This window comes from Podarcis gaigeae, assembly GCF_964106915.1.
Source record: "Podarcis gaigeae genome assembly, chromosome: 3".
NCBI lineage: Eukaryota > Metazoa > Chordata > Lepidosauria > Squamata > Lacertidae > Podarcis > Podarcis gaigeae.
This window is the reverse complement of record NC_139680.1, coordinates 100542752-100565311: the sequence shown is the minus strand read 5'-3', so window position 1 is coordinate 100565311 and position 22560 is coordinate 100542752. Positions and strand designations below refer to the sequence as shown.

Here is a 22560-nt window from a genome sequence, read left to right as displayed (position 1 = left end):
TCAACATGGCCCCTGACTCTTAAGTCAAAGCAGGCTACTATTCAGGGCTTGCTCGCTTTTCAGAGTTACAGTTTTGAAGTTAAAGTACATAATTTTGAGGTTATTCCGATAACTAAGTAGCCTGTATTGACTTCCCTTCCTACCAGGTCCATGCTTTAAATATCTTGAGGGCTTTATTCAAGGACACCCGTTTAGGAGAAAACATCATTCCTTACGTGGCAGATGGAATGCGAGCGGCAATATTAGGTTTTACGTCCTCTGTCTGGGCAGTAAGTTGATCCTTTACGTTTAGTATATTAAGTTTGAAAGCCACATGTTAATGGTGGTAACCGGGGCATTGATTGTGTTTCTCAATAACACTACAATGCCTGATTAGATTTTTATGAATTCTTTTTATAGAGTTATATGGAATGTATGCCAAGTGGACAGCGTGCGGGAAAGGCTATAAAACAGCCTACAGAAACACTGAGTTTTGGCTCTTGGTATTCTTTTTATTTGGTTTTTATTTAGTTTCCTGCAATGAAGGCAGAGCACCGCATTCACCTTCTGACATGGAAAGCTGCTTCTACTTGGTTGATTAATATTAAAAACTCAGTAACTTTTTAACACACACACACTTATATATATAGAGAGAGTGCCAGTTGGAGGTGATAATGAAGTCTCTGGTGGCATGCTTGGTCTAGAATGAATACTTTAAGTTTAACTTATTAACAATGGGCTGCATCCACCTAACTCTGAGTTTCCCAAACTTGGGTCTCCAGCTGCTTTTTTGGACTGCAATTCCCATAATCCCTGTCCTGCTAGCTAGGGATGATGGGAGTTGTAGTCCAACAACATCTGGAAACCCACTTTGGAAAACCCTGATCTAACTTCTACTCTGTTATTGTTCATTAATTTCAGTGGGTCTAAAAGTAGAACAATGTTTCTGTGGGTGTGGTCAGTGAAAATATAATGCTGCAAGATCAGTCCCGTCCCGTCCCCCGCAATTAATACAGTTTAATCACCTTAGTAACAGTCCCTAAATAAAATTATGACTTAGTTTTCGGGTAATGCTGTGCCAAACCATGATTTAGGGAGAACATGTGAGCATGCAGATTCTCTCAGAGGAGATCTTGACCAGTGTGGTGTAGTGGTTAAGAGCGGTAGTCTCGTAATCTGGTGAACCGGGTTCGCGTCTCCGCTCCTCCACATGCAGCTGCTGGGTGACCTTGGGCTAGTCACACTTCTCTGAAGTCTCTCAGCCCCACTCACCTCACAGAGTGTTTGTTGTGGGGGAGGAAGGGAAAGGAGAATGCTAGCCGCTTTGAGACTCCTGAAGGGGAGTGAAAGGCGGGATATCAAATCCAAACTCTTCTTCTTCTTCTTCTTCTTTTCCTCCTCTGGTCCGGCTGGAGTTTCTGCTGGCCTTTGAGCCATGTTTTGGCTTATCATATCTTCTGAATCTGGGTTTTGTGGTTTGTCTAACCTGAGTTGGTTCCCAACCTTTTTTGGGCCATGCCCCACCTAAGCATCTCTAAAATCCTGATGCTGTCCCCTGTCCCCCCTGTGAAACATAATTCTTATTATTCAAAAAGTGAACTCCTATTCATGTGGAGGAAGCCTAAAAGGCCATTAGCTTGGTCTAAACAAGCTTCCAAAGAACATGGCACCCATGAAAGAGAAAAATAAAAGAACAAAAGGACAGTTGGAAGTACTGAGGAAGAAATTTCTAAGAAATTGTTAATAGTAATAATGATAATATGAAGTGATATGAAAAAATAGCAAATAAAGTTCCAAAACATATAATAGAAAACTGAAATGCATAAATATAAAATAATTTTAATAGAAGCTTTTTATGTAATACTTTGATCATTTTAATTACTATACAATAAAATAAAGGTACCTAACAAATTCAAAATACAATTTGAGCTCACCTCAAGATAAAAAAGTGTATGTTACAATATACTGTATATGCGACCCCTAGAACCATAAGAAATGCAAAAAAAAATTAAAATACTGTTAATAACTCATTCTTGAATTTCCCTCCTTAAAAATCAGATTGCCCCCCCCCCATGGGGCATGTATAAATAAAAGTACAAGTTGAAATTAACATTATGTTTTTAAAATGAAGCTCTTTTCTCTTATTTGGGCTTTTTTCATCTACTTTATTTTATATTATATTTTTATTAGTTTTTTTAACAACATTTTCAACAATTATTAAACATACTTTTATATCTTATACACTTATACACTTTTTTTTTACTTCCATCAATCACATCTGAAAATTTTCCAATCTTATCACTTAATTTACATTTCTTACTTTCACTATTACATTTAAATATTGTAACTAATGTCTCTCTTCTTTCTCTTCTTTGCAATATTTCATATTTTTCATCTACTTTAACTTATGCATAATGAAAAGATATAGGAAAAATTGGGATGTCATTTAACACTTGCCTTTATGTTCCTTGATAGGTGAGAAATTCATCTACTCTTCTCTTTAGTACATTGATCACAAGAATATTTGGGGTTAAAAGAGGAAAGGATGAGAACTCAAAGAAAAACAGGTATGGTACATGGATGATCTCTTTGTAAAACAGGGTTGGGGAACCTGTGGCCGTCCAGATGTTGTTGGAATCCAACTTGTATAATCCCTAGTCAGAGATAATGGGAGTTGTAGTCCAATATTATTTGGGGGGGGGTCACATGTACCCCACCACTGCTATAAAATATTCTATGACCAAAAGGAAACTTGAGAAAGGTCCCTTATTTTTGATGAATTTATATGAAATTTATTGTTATCATCTGATACCAATAATTAAACTGTGTTAAAAAAATAATAATATTATGACAGCGAGAACATGATGCTCTTAATCTCAGGGTCATGGATTTGAGCCCCACATTGGGCAAAAGATTCCTGCATTGCAGGGGGTTGGACTAAAGTCTATGATTCTTAATTTGGGTGTAAAATGGTGCTCTCGGCTAATGTTTGCAGTTATTTTACTATTCCTGGCCTGCCAAGCTGTTGTTTTTTCTTTTCTTCATTTCCCTCACAAAGTATACTTCAGACATTTGTGCAACATGGTGGTAATTTAGATTTAGCTGTATAACATTTAAAACACACTCCTAAACCTGCTTGCACAGAAACCACCCCAGGTTTATTTGGTTTAGCTTAGTGGAAGACAGGAGTGCCTGGCGTGCTCTGGTCCATGGGGTCACGAAGAGTCGGACACGACTAAATGACTAAACAACAAAGTATGCATGGGATTGCAGCCCTTATTTCACAAATGCTACCGTTCCATTATCTTAAAAGGATGTACAAAGCTCTAAGCATAAGAAGCAGGATTTGGATATGTTTATAAATGGAAGATATAGGTAGGTAGCCGTGTTGGTCTGCCATAGTCGAAACAAAATTAAAAAAATCCTTTCAATAGCACCTTAGAGACCAACTAAGTTTGTTATTGGTATGAGCTTTCGTGTGCATGCACACTGAAGAATCTGATGAAGTATCTGAAGAAGTGTGCATGCGCACGAAAGCTCATATCAATAACAAACTCCGTCTCTAAGGTGCTACTGGAAGGATTTTTTAAATTTTATTTTGTTTCATAAATGGAAGAGTACACATTGAGGGGTTTTACCCCCACAATTCAATGTCATGTGATTGTTCTACATGTATTTCCTGACACCTTTAAATGCCTTGAACTCTTTCATAATTCAAATTTCATGTATCTGGAGTCTCGCTTCAGAAAAGGCGAAGGCCTGGGTCTTTTCTCGTGAGCCTTTGCAGAATGGGCCAGGAATAAGTGAGCTGATTCTGAAAGTGAGAGAACTGTGGTGATTCTGGTTTGTAGCCTGGGTGGTAGGTTGAATTCTTAAATGGATTCTGAACATGAGTGGGTAATAGGGCAGAAAGTGTCAACAAGGAGTTGTAGCAAAGCCAGAGTGAGGCAGAAGCAGAGAGGAGGAAAGGGAAGCACAGGGCCTGAGAACAGCACATCCAAGGGCTGCAATGTAACTTTACATTTACACACTGGTTTGGTCCAAATGGGCTTTAGATAATAGTCTGTATTGCAGGGATGGGCAGGAGGTTCTGTTGTTACCTGTTCGCAATTAATAATATTATTGATTGAGGGATGTACAACTCTGAAATGGTGCCAGCTGCAAGGGTAAACTGTGTACAATTTAAACCAACACATGATTGACTGAAATCCATTTTCTGAATAATATATAAGCACGAATAGAATCTAATCTGGTGATTTTGTTATTTGGGTATGTGAGAGCCCTTCAGGCTGCATGCCTACACTAATTTAATTTTAAGAATGACTTTTGGGAACTAATCCTTTACAATGAAATTATAACAATAATCTCTGTTTGAGGAAACCTGCATTTTATATTTATTTGTTCTGGTTCAGCAGCTGAGACACTTTTGTAATAATAAAAAAACCGCTAGATGTCTCTCTTGATTCATGTTTTTTTTACTGCAGAATAATCACTGTGTACCTAGAGCAACGATATGTAATTCGCTTTCCTTCAGGCATCCTTTGTTTCCAATATGTGCTTATGTTTGGATTACAGTCAAGTACATTTTATGTAACTTTCTGGGTCGTTTTAAATGAGCCAACATTTTCAAACAGGGAAGCCTGAAGGTAGGAACTTTTCCATAAAAGTGGATCTTATTTCCACAGATGTTGTCTTGATCCACCTCCTGTACCTTTTCACTTAATAGGCAACCACAGATACGTTTTAAAATTAGGTTACATGGGCAGGTGTCATTGACAGGAGTGGAAAGTCTGATCTCCCAGATTGTGCGATGATAGAGGAAGCCTCGTTAAATTAGATGCAGCTTGTGCCACAGGTTATTGAGGACCTAAGGTTCTAATTTCTATATCCAAGGCTGAACATTTAGAAGAGGATGTTGCAGCATGGTTTGACAGAAATGAGAGGCCAGGCAATTTTAAGAAAATTATTTTTCTTTCCTTACTTCTGCAAGAATCCATGGCAGTGGTACTGCATTTTACATTGAAGAAAAGAGTTATCCATCTTCCCAGCCAGTTGAAAATCTTCAGTTTACTCATGGGTTTGTTTAAAGTGTAAATGAATTACCCTTGCCAAAGGTGCAGGAAGCTTGTACCACTTTAACATCCCCCCCACCCCCGCTTTCTCTTGTAGATATATTTAAAACAAGGGATGGAAAACATATTTACACCCAAATGCCTTCCATTCCCGTCTGCCCTAAAGAAAGAAATAATATTCTTCTCTGGCTCATTACTTCTGCCCTCCTTTTGGCTTTCTCAAACCTCTCAATCTTTTTGAACATTATCTCTCCTCCACCCCTGCAGGTCAATTTTGAGAGGTGGGCACAACCACCCACCTGCCAATCATCTGATGATGTCAGGTGTTTGACAGGTGGGTTGTCCTACTGACAGGTCAAAGTTGGCCCAGGGGGTGACAGGAAAACACTGCCCTATCAGGAGCGAACTCCCTGCACATCAGGTGACTCAGTCCGGCTTTTCAAGCTTTGCCAAGTCAGCCAATTCCCAGCAGAACTGTTATACAGTACTTTAACTACTTTTTTTTAAAAAAATTCTCAAATGACATCGGAATTAGCGTCCGGGTGGAATTTCCAAAAGTCGGCAAAAATGTCCGCGGAAACCCGGGAGTATGGCAACCCATGTCAGAAATGTTGATTTTTTGATGAAATGCCAAATAATAGCTCCAAAATTGTCTTTCCTTTTCTTTTAGATTTTGAAAAAAAAGTGCTCAACAAGTTTTGTGCCCAGATTTTCACTTTTTGAAGTATGGCAACCCTACTTATATAGATGCAGTTCAAATCAGCAAGAAATGCGATTATTTCTTTAATAGCATCCTTGTTCCTCATTACTTAGTGTAGGATTTGCTGTTAAACCCATAATGCCTAGAAAAGTTCAGCCTCTGCTGTGAGTAGCAGATTTTCCTGTCCATATCTTGTTGTTATATATGGACTCCAAGCAACAGTGGGGTTTCCTACTTACCGTGTATTTATCATAGGGCCACTCCACACATTATACTTTTAGGTGTTGGATGTGACTAATAGCTGCTTGGAAACTTACTCCTTACAGGTACAGAGAACAGATTTGCTGTATACACTCAGCATCAACCATTGATTTATCAGTGTAAAAATTTAGTGGAATGACTTGTAAAGTGCAGGTAACAAGCTATGGTTTTGGACACCTGTATAAAGATCACTGCTGCTGTTGCTGTTACAGAATGAGGATGGAAAAAATGCCTGAACTATTGAACTTCAGTACCTATAATTTCCTGAAACACACTTATCTTCTGTTTACAGCTTTGAAGAATGAGTAATGATTCTTCCTTTTACTGGCATGTTGAGTGCAGATTTCTCTGAATTCCAATTAGTGCTTGAGTACTGATCAGAAAGACTATTCAGGAATTGATTTTGTTTTTTTCTTCCCTTCTTGCCAAAGCAGCTTCTCCGGAATGCCATCATTTATTCTGTAGTAGCATTCCTTTATTCAGAATCACTGAATAAAGTGGTACCTCCCCTTGACAAACATGAATATTAACGATAGTCCAAGATTTTCTCCCTTTTTCATGATGTAGTTAACAATGCAAAAGCAAAGTCCCATAACCTACAGAATTCTGAAGCAGGCTGTAGAGAAATTCATGTGACTGCATGTCTCTTGGATGATATTGATGAGAAAGAAAGCACTTTGTGTGTGTAAGTGAATTTAGGGGATAAAATCATTCTTGCGCTGCTAATTATTGAATACTTCAGCCTGCTAATGGAAGGCATCAGTGGGAGAGCAGGTTCTCCGTGGAATTTTAAGGAAAGAAGTGGTAGTGTTGCAAAGGCTGACTTTGTGTAAATCAGATGCATTCAACTATGGTTGGAAAGGTTTGATAGGCAGGTTTTATTTAATTTTTTTTTTAAATCTGGTACCCACTATGAGACTTGGGAGACGTTTGCAAGTGTTCAATCAGAGTTAAACTTATGAGGAAGGAACACATGCCCCTCCAAATGATGTTGGACTTCCAGCTCCCATCAGCCCCAGCCAACATGAATAATGGTCAAGGTTGGTAGAAGTAAACCATCAACCTATGGGGGTGCACACCCCTGTTTTGTTGTTGTTTAGTCGTGTCCGACTCTTCGTGACCCCATGGACCGGAGCACGCCAGATACTCCTGTCTTCCACTGCCTCCTGCAGTTTGGTCATACTCATGTTAATAGCTTCGAGAACTCTGTCCAACCATCTCGTCCTCTGTCGTCACCTTCTCCTTGTGCCCTCCATCTTTTCCAACATCAGGGTCTTTTTCAGGGAGTCTTCTCTTCTCATGAGGTGGCCAAAGTATTGGAGCCTCAGCCTCACGATCTATCCTTCTAGTGATAGGGCTGATTTCCTACAGAATGGATAGCTTTGATCTTCTTGCACCATAATTCAAAAGCATAAATTCTTCGGCAATCAGCCTTCTTTATGGTCCAGCTCTCACTTCCATACATCACTACCGGGAAAACCATAGCTTTAACTATATGGACCTTTGTTGGCAAGGTGATGTCTCTGCTTTTTAAGATGCTGTCTAGGTTTGCCATCGCCTTTCTCCCAAGAAGCAGGCGTCTTTTAATTTTGTGACTGCTGTCACCATCTGCAGTGATCATGGAACCCAAGAAAGTCAAATCTCTCACTGCCTCCATTTCTCCCCCTGTTTTAGTGTGATGAGAACAAGCCATGTTGAGCCTTGTGTTGAGCTTCCATTTTTGTTTTTCTGTTTAAAACCGGTTTGTTCCAAGCAATACCTAGTTGGCATTAATCATGGTTTTCAGTTCAAATTACATATAAAGCTGTGTTTAAGCAAAGCAGAAGCAAAAAGTGGTTCATTCTTGTGTAATGTCTCAGGGTCATGGGTTCAAGCCCAACATTGAGCAAAAAGATTCCTTCATTGCATGGGGTAGGACTAGATGACTCTTGTGACCATTCCAAATCTGCAATTCTATGTAGCATGTTGTGCATATCGTGTTAGCACACCAGTGCAACCTCCATCCCTGGTGAACCAACCTGGTTTAAGGAAGGAGATGCATACAACATTGCACAGGTAAATTCTTCTTGCTTGCCTAAGATCATGCTAAAATTGCCCCTGAGTGCTAACTTTCTTCTGCATCATAGCCTGGGACCAAACCCTCAGTACAGTCATACCTCGGGATGAATACGCTTCAGCTTAAATATTTTGGGGTTGTGCTCCGCGGCGTTACTTCCGGGTTTTGCCGCTTGCGCAAAAAATGATGTCATGTGCGGAAGTGACAAAGCACGGCCCACAGATGTGCAGTCACATCTTACGTTCGCTTCAGGATGTGAATGGGGCTCCGGAACGGATTCCGTTCGCATCCCGAGGTACCACTGTAGTGCTGAACAATAACTTCAAATGAGTGGTGGATTTCTCACTTTTGAAAATAGTTTACTGGAAAAGGCAGTAGATTCGTAGATGAGATGCAAAATATTAACAAATGAAAACAAAGCTTTCAAGTTCTCATAACGTTAGGTGCTACCACAGGGATCAGATAAAAATTCTGGATAGCAGGCAGTACAGCCAAGGAAGGCAGGCTATTTCAAGTTCAAGCACCAGTTTTGATGCATGTTGGAGATAGCACTACATTAAGAGGTAGAGCTTTTTATGGTGACTGTTAGACTCCTAATTTACCAAAGAGATGGTAATGGTTCAATAGTGTAACACACTTTATTCAGTATGGTTATCTGCCCTCAGCGCAAGAAATGTGGAAACGTAGGGAAATGCCTTGCAAGGAGTCAGATGATTGGTCTGTCTAGCTCAGATTATTTGCACTGACTGTAGCCGTGGTTCTGTCTTTCCCATCCCATTCTGGAATTGAACCTGAGAACTTTTTGCTTATAAAACCATGTGTTGTACCAGTGAGCTAAATGCACCTGTGACACACAGAACTTATTCCTCGAGACCAGACTTTCTCCACCTTGGGTTCCCAGATGTTGTTGGACTACAGTCCCCATCTTTCCTAGCTAGTGTGGCCGGTGGTCAGGGATGATGGGTGTTATTTATACCCCGCCCATCTGGTTGGGTTTCCCCAGCCACTCTGGGCGGCTCCCAACAGAATATTAAAAACACAATAAAACATCAGGCATTAAATGCTTCCCTAAACAGGGTTGCCTTCAGATGTCTTCCAAAAGTTGATGGGAGGGCGTTCCACAGGGTGGGTGCCACTATCAAGAAGGCTCTCTTTCTGGTTCCCTGTAACCTCGCTTTTCGCAGTGAGGGAACTGCCAGAAGGCCCTCAGAGCTGGACCTCAGTGTCTGGGCTGGACAATGGGAGTAGAGACGCTCCCTCAGGTATGTCTCCTGTGCTTTCTTCCAACTGCCCTATTAGCAGCAATGGAGGGACATTACAGTGGTACCTCGGGTTACATATGCTTCAGGTTACATACGCTTCAGGTTAAAGATTCCACTAACCCAGAAATAGTGCTTCAGGTTAAGAACTTTGCTTCAGGATGAGAACAGAAATTGTGCTCCGGCGGCAGCAGGAGGCCCCATTAGCTAAAGTGGTGCTTCAGGTCAAGAACAGGTTTCAGGTTAAGGACGGACCTCCAGAACAAATTAAGTACTTAACCTGAGGTACCGCTGTATATAGTTTTCACTCACCTTCTGTCAGCTGTTCAGCAGGAAAAAAACCTCCATCTCCTCCCCGCACCCCGCCACATTGCTCTTCACTGTGTTTTCCAGTTACATTTTTCCTTCTTTGCTGCCCACATGTCAGTGGTACCTCAGGTCTCCTGTTTGTGCAGGGGGAAGCTTCCTAGGTCTGGGCACGACTGTTGTTTGATCTGCTTGGGAGAGGAATGCAAGGTAGACTCACTGCATTACGTGCACAAAGCAGGCATGCTGCAATTGTTCTAGGAGTCTTCATTCCTCCGTCAGTCAGTCGTGGGAGAAGGTTCTTTCAAAAGGCTAACGAGTGAATCATTTTGTGGTAGGGCTCTGGTAATCCTCCAAGGCAGTAATCAAAGGCAGTAAATGAGCTGAGATTAGTTTGGGATATCCTGAAAACTTCTTGAACAATAGGTAAATACAGTGTGAGTGTACAGTCACAAAGCTGATGTATGCTTAAATAACACCTTTGTGCTCCCCCACCTTGGTAACGTAACACCTGTCAGTCTCTTTGCATTCACAAATGACTACCTTGAGGTTTTTTGTTTTTTTTAAAAAAAGGAAAATAAAATTCCTGCTTATCATCTGATGCACCCCCCCACATCACTGATTTCTTAAGAAGTGGTGGCTTCCCACAGTTGCTCTTCTCATGCCTAAATACACAAAGGTATCATAAATAGCAAACTAACAGGTACTGAGAGACTGAGGCATAAAAGAGATCAAAGCAAACAGACCATGCAGTCATTTCAAAATCTTGGCTGGCTGCTCTTGTAAATAAGAGTGCTTCTAAAGCAGAAAGCATTCAACTACTGTATTTATATAGGCCTTGACTGACAGTTCGGTTATTAACTTCGTAAAAACACAGGCAACGTAAACTAGTAGGAATGTTTGCTCTAGCAGTTTCTATCTGAATGAAAATGAAAACCAAGGTATAATGGCTTGCTCTCTGTTTCCCTAAAGTATTTATTTTAGAACTATGCAGCATAAAAGAATGTTTTCCCAAGTTGGTGAACTTAAGCAATGTTGCTTGCTTTCTGATATTTAAGTATGTTGTTCCTTGCAAAACAAATGGTACATTTATCAATCTTTTTGAATTCAGTAATGCTTAATTAGCCTTTTAGCTTCCTTTCTCTCATTGCCTTGCCTTTTATTAAAAAAATAAATAAATATTAAATTGCTCTTGTGAACTTGAATAAAAAGAGAAAATAGAGGTATTAACTCCTGAAATGAAGATATATTTCACAGGTATGTTCAGCGGAATCCTAACTGGATTTTATCAGTGTAAGTATCATTGGATTTAAAATTGCATGCTAGTCAACCGCCCCAATTTAAGCAGGATATCCTGGAATTACAGAGGGCATTCCAGCTTCTGATTGGCTCCTAGAATGTCTCACCTTTTGGTTGGTTGCTCTGGTGGGAGTCAGCTGACTCACGCCACAGCAGCTGAGCAAAGAATGAACGTCCCAATTTAGATCCCCCAGATGTTGGTGGGTATGAAGTTGCTGTGAATCCCCATCCAGGAAACTTGGAAGTGTTTCTTTGTTATCTTTTATTCCTGATTAATAACGACTAGAATCTCTCAGCACAGTCCTAAACTAATGAAGTGCCCCTTTGGTGCCTTTGAAATGTTTCACAATATCTAAATGTGAAATCTAGTTGGTTTGTCACAACTCTCTGGTATTTCAGTTCAGTTTGTGTCTCATTACTCTTCAACAAATCTTCCTGTACATTTGTTATGCCCTTTCAACTATATTTTATTGTATGTAAACCACCCTGGTAAATCTTATTTTAAAAGAAGGGTAAAACCTATTGAACTTGAGAATCCTGTGAATTGGCTCATGTGAATATTGTAGTATTCTGATTACTTTGTTTTGGCCTTTTATATGATTTATGAGAATATTATTCACTTTGAGGGCAAGTTCAAACATATTTTTCATCACTTGTTAACTGCAGTATCAAGTAATTACTCAAAGGTATTAATGAACTCCTCACGGATTAGTAAATACAGAATTTTGTGGTCACTTCTAGTCAACTCAGACACACTGTTTTTCAGTGAAGGCAGTGTATACTTTGCTTGAAAGTCATCTTAATCAAGTAATGTATGTGATGAAACAGCGTGGAGTCTCATATTTAGTGACCCATGCATCTAAGTGGCATTGACCCCCTTCCTCCCCCCCCCCCAATGTTTTGCCATTAAATTATTGACATGGGGTCACCTCCCCCCCCCCTCCATTTTTGGATTAAAAACATATTTCAGTTGTGTATTAAAAGCCCCAAGAAGTTCATTCTCTTTAGTGGAGGGTATTCTTTTACAGAAACATCAGTGGCTAATGGCCTGCAGATGCTATGAGGAATAATGAATTCTCCTTTAAGAAAGCAGAGAGCACTCCCTGGTTCCTTTTTCAAACAAACACTCCCTGGTTCCTTTTTCAAACATGTCTCTTTAGCACTCTGATTTCAAGCTGGAATATTTGTTTCGACAGAACTCTGCTTTCTTAACTCCTGGTGTTGGTGCATCCTTAACAGGTAATGAAGGTTTTGCCGGGAAAATCCAACTCTGTCTGAAAAAAGATGAAAGCAGTATCAACCTTGTTAGTGCTGGCACAAGATAATGGTCAGAGGAGTAGACTATACTTAAAGAAAAAAATTCTTTAGAGTTCTGCTTAAAATTAAACAACCCATCAAAGTTGATTGAGTATGTTCACATCCATTATAGGGAAGAAAGGTGAGCAAAATAAAGGACAGGCAAGCAGCTTGCTGATGAATTTAAAAACTGAAGATTCCTCCCACCACAAGCAGGGTGAGGGACGGATAAGATGAAGAGAAAATTTATAAGTGAGAGCTGGAAGGGTCTGTGATTTTCCATGGGAGATAGGATTGAGAAATACTTTTAGATAGAGTCAAGGTTCTGTAATTATGGACTGTTTTATGCTGTTGTTGTTGCATTTCATTATAGATTACTTATTACAGCATCCATATGACTCGTTTGATCGTTAAACTACATGTTCTGGGTTGTCATTTGTGTTTTATGTTGTGACGAAGGGCAGTACAGTTCAAACCTCGGCTTTCAAACATTTCGGCTACTGAACGTTTCGGAAGCCGAACGCCAAAAACCCGCAAGTTGATGCTTTGGTTTTTGAACGCGCCTCAGAAGTCAAATGGCTTCCGAGGCATGTTTTTCAATTTTCCCCATCGAATTTGTTGACAGCCCTTTGATCCTCGGTTTTCGAACGTTTCAGAAGATAAATGGACTTCCAGAACGGATTAAGTTCGAAAACCGAGGTTCCACTGTATATAAATCTAATTCATAATATTACAGTACATCCACATTTTCTTGCATTTAACTTCTGAAATTCCAACTATACACAGTTAAGGTGGGGATGCTCTTGTGAGAAGTCAGATTCTCCCACAAGAACATCCCTATTGAGAAGCAAGACTGAGAGTTTAAAAGCTCTTTTTGCTCCAGGTAAGGATTAGCTGTGGCCTAATCAAAATACTGAGATACTACGTAGCTTTAAGGTACAGTAAACCCACAATTTATGTAGGGGTTTGCGCCTTAAGCCAAAATCACATGTCTTCCAAATCCATTGGGGTTGAATTGCGGGTGGGATTGCCAAAGTCATTTTTCCCAGGGCCCTGCCCTCTTTGCACCCCCTTTATATTAATTTTTTTGCCATGCATTTAAAGCTGAATGCACACAATTAAATATGCATAGGTTGCAGGCTTACTGTACTTTTCAGATAACCGGGAACTGATTAAACAATAAATTGCCGGTTTATGTGAAACTCACAGCTTTACCGATCTTTCCTAACTTCATCTCTTCTTTCATACTGGTTAGTTCCAACCCATTATCAAACTGACCTGATGAGTATTATTTAACACAGTTAGCCTCCCTCATCTTCCCCTTCATGGTATAGCACCTAGTAGACTGGTGGCAATTCAAATTAATCCTGCTGGCTCCCCCTACACTCCATTTTAAGACTGTGACTAAATGCAGACTCTGTAGATTCAGCGTCAAGCCAGCTTCCCCTCTCCTCTGTTTTGTTTAACATCTGGTTTCATAAAGAGATCTAATAAAGATATTGCCTGGCTAGGTTTTGGGTTTTCTTTTGGGTCAATGTAGTTTCCTTTACTTTTTTGTTCAAGATACTCATAAACAACTCCTCCTCACCTGTCGCTAAGGGCCATCAACCTTGCCTGGAGTAAATGGTTTGTAGGCTGATATTATATTCTGCCTATGGTGGGTAGTATGAGACTTCTACCCTTAGATCAGATTGCGTTTTCCTTGTCATTGCAGGCCTTCGGAAGATGAATTGAATGAGCTGTATGCCTTTCTTTCTTATTATCCTATGTATGACTGTAACACAGAATGCGTTGATAAAGTACACACACACAGACACACAGACACACACGCACACAGAGTGGTACCTTGGTTCTCAAGTGCCTTGGTACTCAAACAACTTGGAACCCAAACACTGCAAACCTGGAAGTAAGTGTTCCGGTTTGCAAACTTTTTTCGGAAGCCGAAGGTGCTCCATTTTGAGTGCCACGCTTCCATTTTGAATGTTACATTTCCGTTTTGAGTGCCGCACTTCTGTCTTGAGTGTTACACTGAGGTCTGTCTGTTTTTGCTATTTATTTTGCGTTTTTGTTTTTGTGGCTCTTTTCGTTTTGTTTTTGTGACTGTGTGGAAACCAGTTCAGCTACTGATTGATTGTGTGACTGCAGTACATTGTTTATAGCTTTCATTTTATGGATCAATGGTCTCGTTAGATAGTAAGATTCATGTTTTAGGGGTTGTTTTTAAAAGTCTGGAACGGATTAGTCCATTTTGCATTACTTTTTCTGGGAAAGCGCACCTTGGTTTTGGAACGCTTTGGTTTTGGAATGGACTTCTGGAACGGATTAAGTTTGAGAACCAAGGTACCACTGTATATTTTTTAAAAAGAGCTGTATGATCTAAGCTGACAGTTGTGGGCAGGCAAAAAGATAAAGTGGTTGTGGACATCCTTAATTCAGTCCTGGTATTGGATTAGTATTGTATCCTATTATTTTATTAGCTAATTTATGTCTCTGTGAGATTGCCATTTGGCATCTCTGTGGATATTTGGCGGGAAAATGCACCTTTGGGGCTCTGCAAGGACAGCCGCCTCTTAAAAGACAACAACAAACCGCCCCGTTCAAATTGGCTGCCCTTTTCCCCTGACCAACGCTTTTGTCACTGAGAAATGAACAGCTGATTCACGAATTATGCATACAGCGTTACACCTAATATGCCCCAGGGATCAAGGTCATGAAAGTATCCTTTCTTCTGAAAAATATAAAATACGATAAACAGCTTAATCGGATGACCTGCGATGCGTGGCCTTGGTGAACTGATGTGTGCATACAAAACTGTGTGACAATTGATGATTTCTTATGGGAAGCTATGATCATGTAACAGAGAACAATTTAGCAAGGACAGCTAGAGGTGCGTTTCGCCCACTGAAGACATTTACTGTAAATCCTTGCAGTCACTTACTGCATACATAGAAAAAAGTAAGACAGCAGTGCTAGAAGAGATAAAACAAAGTAGTTTTTCAATTATTTTCCCCCCTTCTGTGGAAAAGTAGGATATGCTCGTCTCCTGAATCCTCTAAGCCTGAGGCTTCCTGTGCATATGCTGTGAAATAAGTGTTGGTTTAATGTTGGATAGACCCCTTTAAATATAACCCGTGGATATTTGCACAAAAATGGAAGCAGGTATAGGTCAGGGGGGACTTAATTCCATCTCGCTCAGTGCCGGATTTACGTATAAGCTAAACAAGCTATACCTTAGGGCCCCACTCTCTTGGGGCCCCCCAAAGAATAACAGTCATATCTTGGGTTGAAGTTGCTTCAGGTTGAGCGCTTTCGGGTTGCACTCCGCGACGACCCGGAAGTAACGGAATACGTTACTTCCCAGTTTCGCCACTTGCGCATGCACAGACGGTCCAAATGACATCATGCGCATGCGTGGAAGTGGCGAATCGTGACCCGCAGATGTGCAGATGTGGGTTGCGTTTGCTTCTGGATGCGAACAGGGTTCCGGAACGGATCCCGTTCGTATCCAGAGGTACAACTGTAAAGGTAAAAGAACCTGGATGTACATTTCCAAAATATAAGATAAAAAACAAATAAAATAAAACCTACTTACAGCAACAGTGTTTTGTGTTGTGTAGGCTCCTATGATGTAAGTAATGGGCCTCGCCTGCTTGCCTGCTCCTTCTTAATTGTATTTCACTATTAATATACTTCTTCTTAACTCTATTTCAGATTAACAATTACATTGCCAGAAACCTTTTGAAAACTTGATAACAGTGACTTTCTCCTGTCAAAATGGATGTTGACACCCTTAGCCCATTTGATGCATTTTCTGCCTGTTTAACTTTCAACTGATTTTTTTTTGGGGGGGGGGCATATAATATAAATGTGGCATATTTGGATGGGAACTGTGTATTGCTTCTATGCATTTCCTTGTCTTTGCCAAATTAAAATCTTAGTAACCGAGGTGTCCAGTGGGGGTGATTTTGCTAATGCTAAGTTCTGAAATATTAAACTGTTCAACTTTAACTGGCATCATGCCTGTGCAGGAAATTTTTTTGAAAAGCTGAAAAGAATAGTTGTACAAGAAAGGAAAATATGAAGGAGGAGTAACAAAACTTGAGATGGAAATGTTAAAAGTAATCTTTAGGCACTTCTTGTAAACAAGTTTTGGAGTGATGTTTATCTTGTGACCTATCAAAGTCAGTTAACATTAAAGGTTTTCTAGGCTTTAATTCAATGTAGTTCTCGTGCCAAAATCCGCATCTGAATATTATCAGTAACTGTTTGTTCCATCAATTTGTCATCTTCATGTAGTCTCTCTATCTGACAATCTCAGTATACGAAAATTAAATGAGTTATTTGCAAACATTCTGGATTGTTTCAGTCCAGATTGCTTGTTTAGTATGTGGAAAGTATTCTTTAAGTAGCAGTATATTTTCCTGTTTGAAAAACTAAGCGTTCAGAGGACTGGAAAACGTGGATACTGTAGAGCAGGATTAGCCAACCTGGTGCTGCCCAGATGTTTTGAACTATAGCTGCCATCAGCCCCACCAGCATGGCCAATGGTCAGGGATAAGATGGAAGCTTTAGTTCAAAACATAGGGAGGGCACCCTGCTGGCTAACTCTGCCCTAGGGGATAGAGTGTTAGACTGGGGAGCCCTGGCTTCACATTTGCTTCGCTTTGAAGCTCATAACTAGCCTTGGGAGATTCACTCTGCCTCTTGCAAGGTTGTTGTGAGCGTAGAATGAGATAACCCCTCACCTGCCATCTTGAATTTTTTTTGGGGGAAGTCTAGGATATAAATACAGTGGACCCTCCGGATACGTATTAAATTCGTTCTGGGGGTCCATACTTAAGCTGAAAAGTCCATAACTGTAGGTGCTGCTTCTGCGCACACGCATGGCGCAATAGAGCACTCCTGCGCATGCGTGTGGCATAGCTGTCAACCTTCCCATTTTTTTGCGGGAAATTCCCTTATTCCAGCTCCATTTCCCGCTGCTTCCCGCTGCTATCTGGGATAGTTAGATATCCCATAGATTGTCCCCGGGACAGGTGAGGCTGCTGATCCCTTATTTTCGAGGCTGCTGATCCCTTATTTTCAAATCTGAAAGTTGACAGATATGGCGTGTGGCGCGCAGAGCATTTCTGCGCATGCACGTGTGGCAAAACCTGGAAGTAAACACTTCTGGGTTTGCTGCATTCGCAACCTGAAAGTTACGTATCCAGAATGTATTGCATATAAAACAACAGATTTGTGCTTGCACTGGGAGTATGAAAGATATACAGTGCTGAAGGCTACTGTGTTTGTCACAACTTCATTTGTATGCATAAAGATTCTATGTTCATTTTAAGTGTGGTAGAGTAGATCTCTTTCTAAGTGGTGTGCAATTACCGCAAAATTGATGTTGTATCTTTTCACACAGAATATTGCTTTAGATTTTAGGGGAGCAGTACCAGTAATAGTATAGTCACATTTCTCTTTTGGTTCTTTTTACTTACTGGTTGAACATCTGTCTAGTACTAGAAGTAGCCACCTGTTAGTCATAAGCCCTCCTGTCTAATCTTGAATGCTTGGCAACTGGCTGTGGTCACTCAGTGGTGAGGTTGAAAGAATTGTGCATTTTGCTGGGACATTCCTTCTCCAGTCAGTCTGCAAGCGTAGAGGAAAACAGTCATGGCTGATACAGAATACCAAATTACAAATCCCAACGTCATTATGACTAAACTTCAAGCCTATTCTTGATCCTAGTTGTAAACTTGATCGGCCTAGTTGGAGAATGTTATGTCCCTTTTTGGTGGGCGCTGCCAAGTTGTAAGATTGGTAAATTGAAGTTGGTGGTCCTTCATTTACCTCCCAGAATAATTTCCTAATTAGATTAGGAAATTATGCTAACAGAAACTCTCCTCCTTCAGTGACAGGTACCAGTTCAAAAGCATTATGCTGTTGTTCTCCCAGAGAAATGTTATTCAATGCCTGAACCCTGGAGGCCTCTCTGAATTTAAACCACCTCTTGTTACTATAGCCCTGTGCTTAAGAAAATGACTTATGGAACCAACCCCTGTTTAAAATCAGCCGTGAAATTGTGGGATGTGAAATAATAATTTGGATATTTATTTATTTATTTATTTATTTATTTATTTATTTATTTATACATACCCTGCCCATTTGGCTGGGTTTCCCCAGCCACTCTGGGTGGCTCCCAACCGAATATTAAAAACACAATACAGCACTATATAAATTTATAATATTTTGCACACCTGCCTTAACCAAAACTTCCATGGCTATCATATGTTTGAAATGCACTATATTTAAGATTAATATTTTATCTCCGATCATCTTGTACTTTGCAGGCAGAAGTTAAGAGTGCTGTCTGCAATTTAAAATACTCAGCAACTTATTGAAGACATGATCAAACTTGGCATGTTTGTCAGAGTTCGGCATGACCTAACCTGCCATGTTTGTCACAGGTGTGAGGCTGGGATTGTGCAATACTGTCGAGTCAGTGTTTGGCTGCTTTTGGTCAAATGCTGCAGGTTTGAAGCCTTGATCTTTAATAATAGTTCTCTTGCGCTAGAGCAGCCTTTGCCATGTGTTGGCTGATGGGAGTTGTGGTCCAAAACATGAGGAGTGCACTAGGTTGGAAAAGGCTTTGCTGGAAATTCAGACACGTCCTCAGGTTTCCAGTTAGAAACACAATTTAGGCCGAAAGCAGTCGGCCATCTTGCTAATAACACAAGCTTGCAACAAGGGGTTCTTCTTCACATGCTCTCTCTGGAAGACCGATGCTCCCTCCTATAGTGATTAACTCTTCCAAGTACTGTTCTGTGCAATTTACTATTCATCACTTTACATTATAATATCTCAAATATCAAAGGCAGTAGTTGGAGGGCTACCAGGGAGTTGCAACCAACATTCACTGTAAAACACTACAAAGACCATTTTTGCTAAGACAAAGAGCTAGGAAGACAACTGTTGCTCAGGCAAAGCCTCAGCCCAAACGTAAAGCTCTTTCTAGTCCCTGGAAGTGCCTGTTATGCAACTCCTATGGGCAAGGTCAGTTCAGGGCCTTCACTACCCCAGGAAGATGTTCCAATCTGTCATTTTGGTGGTGTGCTATCCAGGGCTGCTTTAAACAGAACCATAACTTCTTGGTTCTGGCCTTGTCATTCCTTGGGTCGATTTTACTGTCCTCCTTATATGTGGGAATAATCAGATGAGATTTCCTGCAATTTTTGTTTGCTAGTAGATACTGTCCGCTGCTTCCATTTTCTACTTCTAGAACAGTCTGCATTTTATCTGTTTTATAGAATCATAGAGTTGGAAGGGACCCAAGAGTCATCTAGTCTATGGGTAGGCAAACTAAGGCCTGGGCGCCAGATCCGGCCCAATTGCCTTCTAAATCCAGCCCACGGAATCAGGACAGTCCAGGAATCAGCATGTTTTTACATGAGTAGAATGTGTCCTTTTATTTAAAATGCATCTCTGGGTTATTTGTGGGGCCTGCCTGGTGTTTTTACATGAGTAGAATGTGTGCTTTTATTTAAAATGCATCTCTGGGTTATTTGTGGGGCATAGGAATTCATTAATTCCCCCCCCATATAGTCCAGGCCCCCACAAGGTCTGAGGGACAGTGGACTGGCCCTCTGATGAAAAAGTTTGCTGACCCCTGATCTAGTCCAACCCCCTGCAACGGAGGAATTTCAGCTAAAGCATCCATGACAGATGGTCATCCAACCTCTGCTTAAAAACCTCCAAGGAAGGAGGGTCTACCACCTCTCATGGGAGTCTGTAATGTAGGGCTTTGGTTTTCTTAAATGTTATATCGTGGAGATCTTCAGTTATGAATAACAAAATTGGCTTTAACCAGTTCTCCTCGGACATTAAAATAGGTGAAAAATATAGTAAGCGGAATTCTGAGCCAGGCCCCTGCCAGTATGCTTGTAGTATTGAACAGGTTAAGGCTCCTACCTTTTTGTGCCCTTGTGGAAGCTTTCTGTGCTTGCTTCATTTAAAATATTTGTTTTGATCCGTTTTGCAATATTTGGCCAGTGCTTTGTGGTTAAGGCATGTTGTCTTAGCTGAGCACTGGAAGAATCTTGGCTGGTATTTGCCATGTGGTGATTTACTCATACGTTAAAACCTTACTTATTTTCATTAATAAATATTAAAGGAACTGTAGGTATAAGACTGTTTTTAGATTAGTTCCTTGACCTGAAATATGGAAGCTTTTTTATTATTTATTTTATTTAAATATTTATAAACAGCACACTCATATAAAATATAATAAGGTGTCATACAATAAAAACATCAATGTGCTTAGTATAGGCATTCAGTGTTTATTTGAAAAACCATTCTAAATGGAAAACGTGTTTTTTTCTGATGGTTTTGCTATCGCATTTCCCTCCTTAACTCTTGGATTTACCTTATCAAAATAATGGCTACTATGACATTAGAAATAAATAAATCAGTGGGATATGAGATCTGTTTGTATTTTTGAAAAAAGGACATGCTTGTAAAGCTTTAAGTATAACATGTTGTTTAAAAGCTGCTTTTAGGAAGTCTGGTTTTGTGACCTACCTATTTTGCATTGGCTGATTAAAAAAAAAGATGCTTGCCCATCTTATGGTACATAAATGGCACAGAAAATGAAATTATTTCGGTTGTACATAATTACACATAAGTCTTGTGTAAATAGTTTTGAAACTTCCATGCAACTGTGTGTTGAAAAATCTTTTCTTCTTCTACAGAATGACAGGGAGGGAGTTCTTCACTCGGTTTCCAAACCTTTATCCATTCTTGCTCAGCCAGTTGGAAGCTGTAGCTAGCACAGTGGACAGGTAAGAAGAATCCATTGTTATCATTGTCAATTGTCCATTGAATCCATTGTCAAATGTTTAGGCTTTCAGTGTTGGAGCAGAAAACAGATTTGGAGAAGTGCTGTCTATGTGTTTTGAAGTAGGCTGTTATTGCTATTAGTTTATTTATAGCTCAGCCTTCATCAGGGACCCCAGGGCAGGTCACAACATCATAATTAATACAATACACAGCTGAAATAGCCAAAGTTAAAAACATTCTGTTCTAGCTGTCCATATACTGCTGGAAAATAATAATAAAAATTGCACTCTCAATTCAAAGTTTCTTCGGAATTACCCATCAGCATTTTTTTTTTTGCAGTTTTTGTTTTTGTTTTACTGCAGCCAAAACCAAACTAGTTACACATTACTCTGAGTGATATTTATGTACATACAAGCCACTCCATTTCATACAAATTATTTTGCAGTCCAGCTTTGTATTCATTAATTTCTTCTCCAGGTAATTTGAGAAATAATTTTTTATGCTTATGGTTTGGGTTTATACGCAGCAAAAAAGGAAAAGGTGTGTTGTGGGGAAAGTAAAGCATTATGGTCTGCATTGGTTGGCTAAAAAAATGGAGCATTAAGCATTAGCTGTTTCTGATAACTTAAGTGAACAAAATTAAATGGTTAAAGAGTTGTAGTGAACTAATAATACTTGCATGAAAGAGAAATGTCTGCAATGTTTTTAATCATTTAAAAGAGTTGCCTCTACCTAGCGGAGCAACTGAAACCACCCATCAGCCATGCTGAAGGGAGTTTGGGTGATGTGGAAAGGCCACTTCCCCAAGCCCTTCCAAGATGCATTGGCCTCTGCCATCAGGGGATCTCCCTGGCAACAGGGAGGACATGCCAGTCAGGATTGGCCCAATATGCCCGTCTAAATGGCAGGCAGGTGGAAGTTACTGCAGTTGATACCGCTGCGGTGTTTAAGGGATGGGTCTGGACAGGGCTGGGTTTAGGTTTGATGAGGCCCTCAGCTACTGAAGGTAATGGGGCCCTTTATATGTCCAGCTGTCCTTTGTTAACAACAAATCATCATCTTTTGGGGGGTGTTGAATATATGCTATATCAGGGGTCAGCAAACTTTTTCAGCAGGGGGCTGTCCCTCAGACCTTGTGGGGGGGCAGACTATTTTTTTTGGGGGGGGGAAATGAACGAATTCCTACGCCCCACAAATAATCCAGAGATGCATTTTAAATAAAAGCACACATTCTACTCATGTAAAAACATGCTGATTCCTGGACCGTCCGCTGGCCGGATTTAGAAGGCGTTTGGGCCGGATCCAGCCCCCGGGCCTTAGTTTGCCTATCCATGTGCTATATGGTAATTTATGGACTGTTGCTCTATGTAGGTTTTATTTTATTTGTTTTTAATCTTATATTTTAGAAATGTATACCCAGTGGTTTTTTTTCTCTTTAGATTTTTTTTGGGCCCCCAAGAGAGTGGGGCCCTAAGCTATAGCTTGTTAAGCTTATATGTAAATCTGGCACTG

The 22560-nt window shown here is 40.3% G+C and overlaps 1 protein-coding gene across 4 annotated transcripts in view; it reads left to right on the top strand.

Annotated features, from left to right (window-relative positions):
• Nucleotides 1-22560, top strand: part of THADA (THADA armadillo repeat containing) — a 147517-nt gene that overhangs the window by 43914 nt on the left and 81043 nt on the right. For all 4 annotated transcript variants that reach the window (XM_083732989.1, XM_083732991.1, XM_083732990.1 and 1 more), the window contains 3 exons: nt 147-269; nt 2455-2546; nt 20961-21050. In XM_083732989.1, coding sequence (XP_083589115.1) covers nt 147-269; nt 2455-2546; nt 20961-21050 — 305 coding nt within the window. The remainder of the gene's footprint in view (nt 1-146; nt 270-2454; nt 2547-20960; nt 21051-22560) is intronic.